Source organism: Anomaloglossus baeobatrachus, chromosome 3, assembly GCF_048569485.1.
Source record: "Anomaloglossus baeobatrachus isolate aAnoBae1 chromosome 3, aAnoBae1.hap1, whole genome shotgun sequence".
Lineage (NCBI taxonomy): Eukaryota > Metazoa > Chordata > Amphibia > Anura > Aromobatidae > Anomaloglossus > Anomaloglossus baeobatrachus.
The window spans coordinates 8,327,003-8,339,794 of NC_134355.1; the positions used below are offsets into that span (position 1 = coordinate 8,327,003).

At 51.4% G+C, this 12,792-nt stretch overlaps 1 protein-coding gene across 5 annotated transcripts in view; it reads right to left on the bottom strand.

The window, feature by feature from the left end:
• The window catches only part of MDGA1 (MAM domain containing glycosylphosphatidylinositol anchor 1), a 506,924-nt gene that overhangs the window by 141,345 nt on the left and 352,787 nt on the right, over positions 1-12,792 (bottom strand). For all 5 annotated transcript variants that reach the window (XM_075338981.1, XM_075338978.1, XM_075338979.1 and 2 more), the window contains 2 exons: positions 11,079-11,408; positions 6,184-6,477 (listed from right to left, as the gene is read on the bottom strand). In XM_075338981.1, coding sequence (XP_075195096.1) covers positions 6,184-6,477; positions 11,079-11,408 — 624 coding nt within the window. The remainder of the gene's footprint in view (positions 1-6,183; positions 6,478-11,078; positions 11,409-12,792) is intronic.

A 12,792-nucleotide genomic window follows, 5' to 3' on the forward strand; every position in this document is an offset into this window, starting at 1 on the left:
CCGAGCAGAAGAACGCTGGAAAATGGCCGAAGTAGGGTTATCAACCTGGGCAGATCCGGGTCCCCTCCTACCTTAGTGACCTCACAGGGAAGCACTGCCACTCCCCCTGCATGGATCAGAATTATCCAGCAAAGGGGATTTTGGCTATAACTTTGCCTGGGAGCGTCGTAGGCAGACGCCAATGCTCTCATTGTGACAGTTATGAATTTAGCTACAGAACGAGGGGACTCATGACCTGTCTGCCAGTTCCCCATTGGCTGATATCACGCCTGGGGCATTTCCCAATGTCCTGTTCCCATAAAAAGGGGGTGCCGGCATCGTCCACATGCGGAGACACCATTTTTATGGTTGCCATATTTATCGGAAATATGGCTTGCGAGATATGAACCATTTTTTACTGGAGTCGTTCTGTCTGGCTATTTCCATAGCCTTGCTAACTAGCTAGCAGCTCCTACTACAGGGTGACGGCAGGGAGTCATCCTGTGTCCATTGTCCCTAAAGCCACCTAATTTCCATATCACAGGACATGGCCATGGATTTGTTGCTAAACCAGTTGTGTGAAGGGAAGGGGGTAGTGACACCAGGAGAGGGCTTCCTGACATGACTTGAATGTCATGATTTATCGTCATCTCTCCGGATTTACCTCACAACTAGTATGGAAGATATATAAATACCAGGATGGGGTACACATATACCAGAATGGGGGACATGTATACCAGGATGGTAATATTCCAGGATGGGGGACATACTTACCAAGATGGGGGACATACAGTATATACCAGGATGGGGGATATATATGCCATAATCGGGAACATATATACCAGGATGGGGGACATATATACCAGGATGGGGGATATATACCAGGATTGAGGACATATACCATAATTGGGGACATATATACCAGGATGGGGGACAAATATACCAGGATCGGGGACATATATACCAGGATGGGGGACATATTTCCCAGGAAGTAGCCTAGGATGGAGTACATTAGAACAGGGGGACATTACTACATAATGGGGGGGGGGGGAATTTGCTTGTTTTATAGGATTTAGAACGCTAAATTTGTACATACATCTGACCAACATACAGGTCGGGGTGGGGGGGGGGCAGGTCCAAATTTTGCACCGACGCCCATCGAACTCTGGTGATCAAAGTGTTAAATCTTCACTGTGGTCCCATGAAAAGATGTAAGAAAATATTTACTAAACTATGAGGGGTGTACTCACTTCTATGATATACTGTATCTATTTCTTTCTTAATTATGACAACTAGCTTTAATTTACATAGGGTATTACAATATGTTAGGATTGCCTGTCGTATGGACGCTGGGTGAGGATATAATGGCACGCTGACATGGTGCTCGCACAGCGCTCGCTCAGCGCTCGGGGTGACACAGGACGCTCGTCCACTGGTCCGGATGAGATTGGAGCGATATTATATAAGCAGATGTGAGTGACGCTTTAGAGAACAGTGCTCCTCGTCTGAGCTCCCGGACCCTCACGCACCAATCCCTTTACATTCACTTTATGGCTTTCCAGACATTGTTGCTTTTCTTCCAGTCGCCATGTCTGGTATTGCGACAACTGAAGAGAGTGGACTCTAAGCTGCAATACCAAATACAACCTGTAGATAGGAATGGCGCTGTTTTATTTTAGATTTTTCCAACTCTTAACAACTTTATTATAATTGAGTTTTGAGCAGACATTGGATAAAGACCTGCCCTCAGATATCAAGACCTGCCCTCAGCTATGAAGGCCTGCCCTCAGCTATGAAGACCTGCCCTCAGCTATGAAGACCTGCCCTCAGCTATGAAGACCTGCCCTCAGCTATGAAGGCCTGCCCTCAGCTATGAAGGCCTGCCCTCAGCTATGAAGACCTGCCCTCAGCTATGAAGACCTGGCCTCAGCTATGAAGACCTGGCCTCAGCTATGAAGGCCTGCCCTCAGATATGAAGGCCTGCCCTCAGATTTGAAGGCCTGCCCTCAGATATGAAGACCTGTCCTCAGATATGAAGACCTACCCTCAGATATGAAGACCTGCCCTCAGATATGAAGATCTGCCCTCAGATATGAAGATCTGCCCTCAGATATGAAGACCTGCTCTCAGATATGAAGACCTGCCCTCAGATATGAAGACCTGCCCTCAGCTATGAAGACCTGCTCTCAGATATGAAGACTTGCTCTCACATATGAAGACATGCCCTCAGATATGAAGACCTGCTCTCAGATATGAAGACCTGCCCTCAGATATGAAGACCTGCCCTCAGATATGAAGTCCTGCCCTCAGATATGAAGACATGCCCTCAGATATGAAGATCTGCCCTCAAATATGAAGATCTGCCCTCAGATATGAAGATCTGCCCTCAGATATGAAGACCTGCTCTCAGATATGAAGACCTGCTCTCAGATATGAAGACCTGCTCTCAGATATGAAGACCTGCCCTCAGCTATGAAGACTTGCCCGCAGATATGAAGATCTGCCCTCAGATATGAAGACCTGCTCTCAGATATGAAGACCTGCTCTCTAATATGAAGACCTGCAATCAGATATGAAGACCTGCCCTCAGATATGAAGATCTGCCCTTATGAAGACCTGCAATCAGATATGAAGATCTGCCCTTAGATATGAAGACTTGCCCTCAGATATGAAGACCTGCTCTCAGATATGAAGATCTGCCCTTAGATATGAAGACTTGCCCTCAGATATGAAGACCTTCCCTCAGATATGAAGACCTGCCCTCAGATATGAAGACCTGCCCTCAGATATGAAGACCTGCCCTCAGATATGAAGACCTGCCCTTAGATATGAAGACCTGCCCTCAGATATGAAGACCTGCCCTTATGAAGACCTGCCCTCAGATATGAAGACCTGCCCTCAGATATGAAGACCTGCCCTCAGATATGAAGACCTGCCCTCAGATATGAAGACCTGCCCTCAGATATGAAGACCTGCCCTCAGATATGAAGACCTGCCCTCAGATATGAAGATCTGCCCTCAGATATGAAGACCTGCCCTCAGATATGAAGACCTGCCCTCAGATATGAAGACCTGCCCTCAGACACGATTGGTCTTGATACATGATAGGGCCTATTACATGAGGTCCTGAATGGCTTCAACATCTTCACATTTACACATGTACGTTCCCCCGATTATGACTTCTGTTACCGCTAGTGAAGGTTGTTGGGTCCGCACTGCACTTCTGGCATTGTATTCCTCAATCAGGAGAAAGTCACCTGAGATGTGCGGAGCGGGCGACGGTGCTTTATCTCCCCGCCTGGCTGTGAACTATGGTCCTCTATAATGGCGGCACAATGTGGCCTCATTACCCCGGACTAATAAAATGTCTGGAGAAGAAGAGGTAACAGATGCTCTCCGCGGCGTCTGCCCTAAAATTCAATTCCCTCTCGCCTCTGCATCACTTTAACCCTCTTTAACCTCCATATGTTGCACATATTCCAGAATTCGGGCTTTTATGGCTGCACAGATTGTGCGTTATATTCATCCGAAATCTACAAGGGCGCGGCGGATCCCCTGTGAGATAACAACATATGGAGCTGAGCAGACCCCGGGGGGATGAGGACAGTGCGGAGACCTCGGGGAACGTCCTCCGCCAAATGTCAGCTCTGGGGGTTCAGTGGTTAACGGAGAACCCGTGGGAGAGGACTTCTTGCCGCTTCACGCACCGCGAATTTGGTTTGGGTTTTGCCGCCTCTTCCGCTACCTAACTGGGGGGCAGTTTGTGTAACGATGAACATTTAAAGCCCCTTACTGCCCTTAAAGGGGTTGTCCAGCGTCGTCATCGATCAGCGCCAAGAAACTTACAACCCACAGAAGTGGCTATGCACGTGCACGATGGACAGGTACAAAGCTACACATCCCCCGCAATCTCTGCAACCCCAGCACAGACATCCACATACAGATACAATGCTCTGCTGCCACCACTAGAGGGAGCTCTGGAGAGCATGTCTGCAATCTGAGAGAACCATCCAGAAGAGTCAGAACTGGAGTCACAGATCATCACAAACGAGGACGATGCAGATGTGACGCCCTGGGCAAGCCAAGGGTCACAGGTCACAACACCACCACACCCCACATTCCCTGCAGGAACACCAAAGTCAAAACACAAATGCTTGTTGCCTTCCTCCAGGGGCTGATGTCCACACCAGGGGGTGGGCCAGGCGGTTGGCTCCGCCCCCCGAGGAGTTCACAGCCCTGGAGGCGGGAAAACCAGGCAGATTAGTTGGAGAGTTCAAAGTGAGAGGAAGGAGTAAAGAGTGAAGTAGTAGAGGAGCAAGAGAGAGGAGAAAAGGTGACAGTTGAAAGCCTGAAGTGAGTCCGGGTGTGTGCCCCGGACTGAGACAGCAAGGTCAGCAGACGGCGGTGACTGTCTGCAGGGGGGACTGCTCGGAGGTTGCTGGAAGGACCGCGAACGGGTGGTGACCTGGCGGTACCGGAGCGGTATACGAAGAACAGTCAGCACCATTGGCAGGGGCCTTTCGGATCCCGGCAAGGCTAGGAGTCGCCATAATTTGCCAAATCCGTCAGTGAAGGGGACCTCTGGGTCTCCCAACAAGCAAGTCCCAATTGAAGGCAACAGTCCGACCGTGAAGGGGAGACACCGCCACCGCCAGGGCACCAGTTTCCCAGGGCCAGTGCCTGCGGGCAAGAGTGGGGCTCCTCCGGCCCATATCCAAGCTGGGGAGCGGGTTACCGGTGGGAATCCATCGCTACCAAAGAACCGTACTTAGGTGCAGGAAAGTGACCGTCACCGCTAACTGCAGGGAACATCAGCACCGTAGCCGTCCGAGGGACCCGTCCAACCAGCCGTTTGTTTACCGTGAACTGTGTCGTCTTCCTTGGGCTGAGTGAGTACCTCCGTGCCGTACGGCACAGCGCTACCCCTGCGTCCCTGCACCTCCACAGGCCCCATAACCCGCCTGTCCACCATCCTGACCTCCCCATCATCGGGCCCCGGGACTACCCACAACCCCTACCCACGGAGGGGAAAACCAACATCTAGCTGCTCCATACCACCACTCCCGGGACCCCCAGACAGAGCAGCGGTGGTGTCCACATCATCACCACAACCGTGGGTGGCGTCACGGACCACAAACAATCCCAAAAAAAACAATCCCCTTTCACTCACGGGCGAGGAGCGCCGCTCGAGTCCCCGGGATCCGGCCCATCGCTCGAGCCACCGAGCAGCAGCAGGCCGCAGCCGCAGCGGCAGCCGGACCCGAGCAGTGGGAGAGCGCAGCGTCCCCTCCTCCGCCCGCGACACAGACACCAGGATACCGGCACATACAATGCTGCAGGGCTCCGCAGGGTGACAACCTCCGAGGATGATGAAGACACCAGGATACAGGCACATACAATGTTGCAGGGTGACAACCTCTGAGGACGAAGAAGACACCAGGATACCGGCACATACAATGCTGCAGGGTGATAACCTCCGAGGATGATGAAGACACTAGGATACTGGCACATACAATGCTGCAGGGTGACAACCTCTGAGGACGAAGAAGACACCAGGATACCGGCACATACAATGCTGCAGGGTGATAACCTCCGAGGATGATGAAGACACTAGGATACCGGCACATACAATGCTGCAGGGATCCGTAGGGTGATAACCTCCGAGGATGATGAAGACACTAGGATACCGGCACATACAATGCTGCAGGGCTCCGCAGTGTTCCAACCTTCGAGGACCCCATGCCTAGGAGGGAGGTCACCCAGCTGCATTTCTTCTGCTTCTCTCCACCTACGACGCTATACCTATCGGTCTTCTATGAATCAGCCAGCTCATGATGAGCAGAATCAGCCTCATCCATCTCGTGTCCAGTTGGTGGTTCCAGACACTTTTTTTTGCAGCGTTTGCTCTTATTTTATTCCCGCCGCTCTCCTGCGCAGTCGGCATTTTTCTTTTGTAATTCTGCCATACGGTTCCTGAGATAGGGGCCTCAGGCTAATTCTTATGATCTTTGCCAAGGGGGTGTAGCTTAGAGGGTTCTGCGTGGGCGTGTCTTCAGGCTACTGTGAATAATTACCCTGAGAGATAAGGCCTTTTCTAAAAGCCGTAAACATTCGTTCTACATAAAAAAGCCCAATAGGAGGATGGGGGTCAAATAAGAGAATGGCCCCCACCCCATATGCCCGGCATGTGGCCCCCGTACTCACACTGCACGTTCAGCTGCACGGCTGCATCCTTGGGGTTGATGTTGAAGCCGTTATATGTCGCGGTCTGACACTTGTAGGCGCCGCTCATCTCGCGGGTGACGTTTTCCAGCTTCAGTTTCCCATCCAGAGTTTCTATTAACGTTTCACCATTGGGAAAAGAGGCCTCCTTGTCCACTCGAGTCCACAGAACGGGGGGCAGCGGCTTCCCCCGCACCTCACACTGCAGCTCTGCTGTGGAGCCCTCCTTCACTGTGATGACCAACTTCTCCCTGGGAACGCTGATGGACGGAGGGACTGAAAAACAGAGAATCATAGAAAAAAGAAGATTACCAAGGGCCCCGACAATGGACGGAGGGACAGAAAAACACAGAGAATCAGGGAAAAAAGAAGATTACCAAGGGCCCCGACAATGGACGGAGGGACAGAAAAACACAGAGAGTCAGGGAAAAAAGATTACTGAGGGTCCCGACAATGGACGGAGGGACAGAAAAACACAGAGAATCAGGGAAAAAAGAAGATTACCAAGGGCCCCGACAATGGACGGAGGGACAGAAAAACAGAGAGAATCAGGACACAGAGACTCTGAGACGACAACTGAGGGCCCCGACAATGGACGGAGGGACTGAAAAACAGAGAATCAGGGAAAAAAGAAGATTACCAAGGGCCCCGACAATGGACGGAGGGACAGAAAAACAGAGAATCAGGGAAAAAAGATTACCAAGGGCCCCGACAATGGAGGGAGGGACAGAAAAACACAGAGAATCAGGGAAAAGAGATTACCAAGGGCCCCGACAATGGACGGAGGGACAGAAAAACAGAGAGAATCAGGACACAGAGACTCTGAGACGACAACTGAGGGCCCCGACAATGGACGGAGGGACTGAAAAACAGAGAATCAGGGAAAAAAGAAGATTACCAAGGGCCCCGACAATGGACGGAGGGACAGAAAAACAGAGAATCAGGGAAAAAAGATTACCAAGGGCCTCCGACAATGGAGGGAGGGAGAGAAAAACACAGAGAATCAGGGAAAAGAGATTACCAAGGGCCCCCGACAATGGACGGAGGGACAGAAAAACAGAGAGAATCAGGGAAAAAAGATTACCAAGGGCCCCGACAATGGAGGGAGGGACAGAAAAACACAGAGAATCAGGGAAAAGAGATTACCAAGGGCCCCCGACAATGGACGGAGGGACAGAAAAACAGAGAGAATCAGGACACAGAGACTCTGAGACGACAACTGAGGGCCCCGACAATGGACGGAGGGACTGAAAAACAGCAGAGAATGAGGGAAAAGAGACGACAACCGACGGCCCCGACAATGGACGGAGAGACAGAAAAACACAGAGAATCAGGATACCGAGACTAAGAAATGAGAACTAAGGGTCCCGACAATGGACGGAGGGACTGAAAAACAGCAGAGAATCAGGACACAGAGACTAAGAAATGAGATCTAAGGGTCCCGACAATGGACGGAGGGACTGAAAAACAGCAGAGAATCAGGACACAGAGACTCAGAGATGACAACCGAGGGCCCCGACAATGGACGGAGGAACTGATAAATAGCAGAGAGTCAGGACACAGAGACTCAAAGACGATAACTGAGGGTCCCGACAATGGACGAGGAACTGAAAAACAGAGATTCATGACACAGAGACTTAAGGCCGCTTTACACACTGCGATATCGGTACCGATATCGCCAGCGTGCGTACCTGTCCCCATCGGTTGTGCGACACGGGCAAATCTCTGCCCGTGTCTCTCAACATCGCCCGGACCCGTCACACGGACTTAGGCTGCTTTCACACCTCCGGTTTTAGCAGAGCCAGCCAATGCGGCTCTTAGACCTATGCAACGGATGCGGCGACAATACCGCATCCTTTGCATAAGTTTTTGACATGCGGCCCGTCCGGTTTTTGCCGCTTGCGGCACGCTACTGAGCATGCGCAGTGGAAAAAAATGCATGCGGCGGCCGGATACGGTGTTTGCCACAGGACGCCGCATGCGGCGTCCATAGGCATGCATTGCAAATCGCGCGGCATTGGCCGAATGCTGCATGATGCGTTTTTTTTTTTGCCGGACAAAAAAACGTGCTAAGCAGCGTTCCATGTGGCCGCCGCATCGGCTATATCTGCTGCATGCGGCAAAAAACGGAACGAACGCAACCCATGCGGCACAATCCGGCACTAATGAAAGTATATGCAAAAAAAACACAACCGGCGGCAAAAAAAAACGGTTGCGGTTTTACTGCAAAGCGCCGTATTGTGCCAAACAGGAAAAACCGGAGGTGTGAAAGCAGCCTTACCTTCCCTGCGACGTCGCTGTGACCGGCGAACCGTCTCCTTTCTAAGGGGGCGGTTCGTTCAGCGTCACAGCAGCGTCACTGAACCGCCGCCCAATAGAAGCGGAGGGGTGGAGATGAGCGGGACGAACATCCCGCCCACCTCCTTCCTTCCGCATTGCGGGCAGGAGGCAGGTAAGGAGAGGTTCCTCGTTCCTGCAGTGTCACACGGAGCGATGTGTGCTGCCGCAGGAACGAGGAACTACATCGTTGCTGCAGCAGTAACGATAATCGAGAATGGACCCCCATGTCACCGATGAGCGATTTTGCACGTTTTTGCGACAATGCAAAATCGCTCATAGGTGTCACACACAACGGCATCGCTAATGCGGCCGGATGTGCGTCACCAATTCCGTGACCCCAATGAGATTGCTGTAGCGATCTCGTAGCATGTAAAGCCCGCTTTAGACACGATGACTGAGGGCCCCAACAATGGATGAGGGACTGAAAAACACAGAGAATCAGGAAAGAGAGATTCAGAGACGGCAACTGGGGGCCCCGACAATGGATGCAGGGACTGAAAAACACAGAGAATCAGAGACGACAACAGAGGGTCCCGACAATGGATGCAGGGACTGAAAATACAGAGAATCAGGAAAAAGACTCAGAGACGACAACTGAGGGCCCCGAAAATGGATGCAGGGACTGAAAATACAGAGAATCAGAACACAGAGACTCAGAGACAACAACAGAGGGTCCCAACAATGGACGGAGGGACTGAAAATACAGAGAATCAGGAAAGAGAGATTCAGAAACGGCAACTGGGGGCCCCGACAATGGACAAAGGGACTGAAAATACAGAGAATCAGAACACAGAGACACAGAGACGACAACTGAGGGCCCCGACAATGGACGGAGGGACTGAAAAACACAGAGAATCAGAACACAGAGACGAAGGACAACAGAGGGCCCCAACAATGGATGCAGGGACTGAAAATACAGAGAATCAGGACACAGTGTCTCAGAGACGACAACTGAGGGCCCCGACAATGGACGGAGGGACTGAAAATACAGAGAATCAGAACACAGAGACGACAACAGAGGGTCCCAACAATGGATGCAGGGACTGAAAATACAGAGAATCAGAACACAGAGAAACAGAGACGACAACTGAGGGCCCCGACAATGGACGGAGGGACTGAAAAACAGCAGAAAATCAGAACACAGAGACTCAGAGACGACAACTGAGGGCCCCCGACAATAGGAGACGTCTGAAACAGTGAATGTCCTCAGGAGGAAGGTCCTGGCAGGCCGAGGAGCCGTAGCAGCAGATTCCTGCTATATAATGGTGAGCCGCAGTGAGGAGCGTTCACATAGGGACAGGGGTCAGAATTTCTACTCAGTGTAAATATGTGCAGAGAAGAGGAGCTCAGAGCAACAGAGGAGACACACAGTAATGGAGGAGGAGGAGCGCACCCCAATACTGCCCTTGAGATAATCAGCAGAAAAGGGAGCCAAAGCCATGATACCACAGACAGGGTCGCAGTCACATTGCAGATATGTACCGAACATATCACACAGGGTGTATCTACATGTACACACAGCTCACCTCCTCCTCCTCTACAATAACTGACATCACTTCTATATACAGTAGATAACACAAAATTCACCATTCACAATAGGTGATGTCACAGCTTACCTCCTCCCCCTCCTGTTTAATGACTGATCGCACCTCTATATACAGTAGAAAACACAGAATCCACCATTCCCAATGGGTGATATTACAGCTCACATTCTTCTCCTCCTGTACAATGACTGATGATACCTCTTTATACAGTAGATAACACAGGATCCACCATTCACAATAGGTGATGTCACAGTTCACCTCCTTATCCTCCTGTACAATGACTGATAACACCTCTATATACAGTAGATAATACAGAATCCATCATTCACAATATGTGATGTCACAGCTCACCTCCTCCTCCTCTACAATCACGGATATCACCTCTATATACAGAAGATAACACAGGATCCACCATTCACAATAGCACATGTCACAGCTCACCTCCTCCTCCTCCTGTACAATAAATGATAACACCTCTATATATATCTGATTACATAGGATCCACCATTCACAATAGGTGATGTCACAGCTCACCTCCTCCTCACAAATGATGATGTTACAGCTCACCTCCTCCTCCTGTACAATGACTGATAACACCTCTATATGCAATAGATAACATATGATCCACTATTCACAATAGGTGATGTCACAGCTCACCTCCTGCTTTGTAAAGGAATGTCCTCTCCTTGCACAATCTTTACTGCCCTCCGGTGCTGGTGCCATACAAGCTGCGTCAGTGGCCGGTCTCCTGAGGATCGTGTGACATAGTTATAACATGTGAGCCCTACAGCCGAACAATGTCACACAATCCCCAGGAGACCGGCCACTGACACAGCTTGTATGGCACCAACACTGGAGGGGGGAACAGATTGTGCAAGGAGAGGACGTTCCCTCCCGCTGCTTATTCAGTGTCTGCATCGGAGGGTGGTAAATGCTGACTGACTGTAAGCAGCGGTTGATTGCAGCTCTGGAGGTGACTGCAGCTCGTCTCACCTGTCTCGGCAGAGATGTTGATCTCGCTGCTGTTCAGGGTGATGGGCAGGTTGGGTAACGAGGCTTCACACATGTAGGTGCCATAGTCGGTGAAGCGGAGCTCGGTGAACTCCAGGCTGCTGGTGACCAGGGGCAGCTCTGGATCCACCCTGGTGATCAGGATCCGCTCCGAGGTCTTGATCAGCTTCTGGTTCTTGTACCAGACATACTGGACCTTGTCCTGCGGCTCCGCGTCCACGTGGCACGAGATCTTCAGCTCCTGCCCCAGCTGGATGCTGTCACTCTCCTTCCTCGGGTCTGGAGTGATCTGGTAAGTGATGTTCCTCAGTGCTGAAAGGGGCAGAAGAAAAGGGGGTATTAACCGAGGCAGAAGAGAAAGGGGGCAATAACCAGGGGCAGAAGAGCAAGGGGGCATTAACCAGGGTCAGAAGAGCAAGGGGGCATTAACCAGGGGCAGAAGAGAAAGGGGGCAATAACCAGGGGCAGAAGAGCAAGGGGGCACTAACCAGGGTCAGAAGAGCAAGGGGGCATTAACCAGGGGCAGAAGAGAAAGGGGGCAATAACCAGGGGCAGAAGAGCAAGGGGGCATTAACCAGGGTCAGAAAAGAAAGGGAGCACTAACCAGGGGCAGAAGAGCAAGGGGGCACTAACCAGGGGCAGAAGAGCAAGGGGGCATTAACCAGAGGCAGAAGAGAAAGGGGGCATTAACCAGGGTCAGAAGAGAAAGGGGGCAATAACCAGGGGCAGAAGAGCAAGGGAGCATTAACCAGAGGCAGAAGAGCAAGGGGGCACTAACCAGGGGCAGAAAAGAAAGGGGGCAATAACCAGGGGCAGAAGAGCAAGGGGGCATTAACCAGAGGCAGAAGAGAAAGGGGGCATTAACCAGGGGCAGAAGAGCAAGGGGGCACTAACCAGGGGCAGAAGAGCAAGGGGGCAATAACCAGGGGCAGAAGAGCAAGGGGGCAATAACCAGGGGCAGAAGAGAAAGGGGGCAATAACCAGGGGCAGAAGAGAAAGGGGGCAATAACCAGGGGCAGAAAAGCAAGGGGGCATTAACCAGGGTCAGAAGAGAAAGGGGGCATTAACCAGGGTCAGAAGAGAAAGGGGGCATTAACCAGGGTCAGAAAAGAAAGGAGGCATTAACCAGGGTCAGAAGAGAAAGGGGGCATTAACCAGGGGCAGAAGAGAAAGGGGGCACTAACCAGGGGCAGAAAAGAAAGGGGGCAATAACCAGGGGCAGAAGAGCAAGGGGGCATTAACCAGGGTCAGAAGAGAAAGGGGGCATTAACCAGGGTCAGAAGAGAAAGGGGGCATTAACCAGAGGCAGAAGAGAAAGGGAGCATTAACCAGGGGCAGAAGAGAAAGGGGGCAATAACCAGGGGTAGAAGAGCAAGGGGGCATTAACCAGGGTCAGAAGAGAAAGGGGGTATTAACCAGGGTCAGAAGAGAAAGGGGGCATTAACCAGGGTCAGAAGAGAAAGGGGGCATTAACCAGAGGCAGAAGAGAAAGGGAGCATTAACCAGGGGCAGAAGAGAAAGGGGGCAATAACCAGGGGTAGAAGAGCAAGGGGGCACTAACCAGGGGCAGAAAAGAAAGGGGGCAATAACCAGGGGCAGAAGAGCAAGGGGGCATTAACCAGGGTCAGAAGAGAAAGGGGGCATTAACCAGGGTCAGAAGAGAAAGGGGGCATTAACCAGGGGCAGAAGAGCAAGG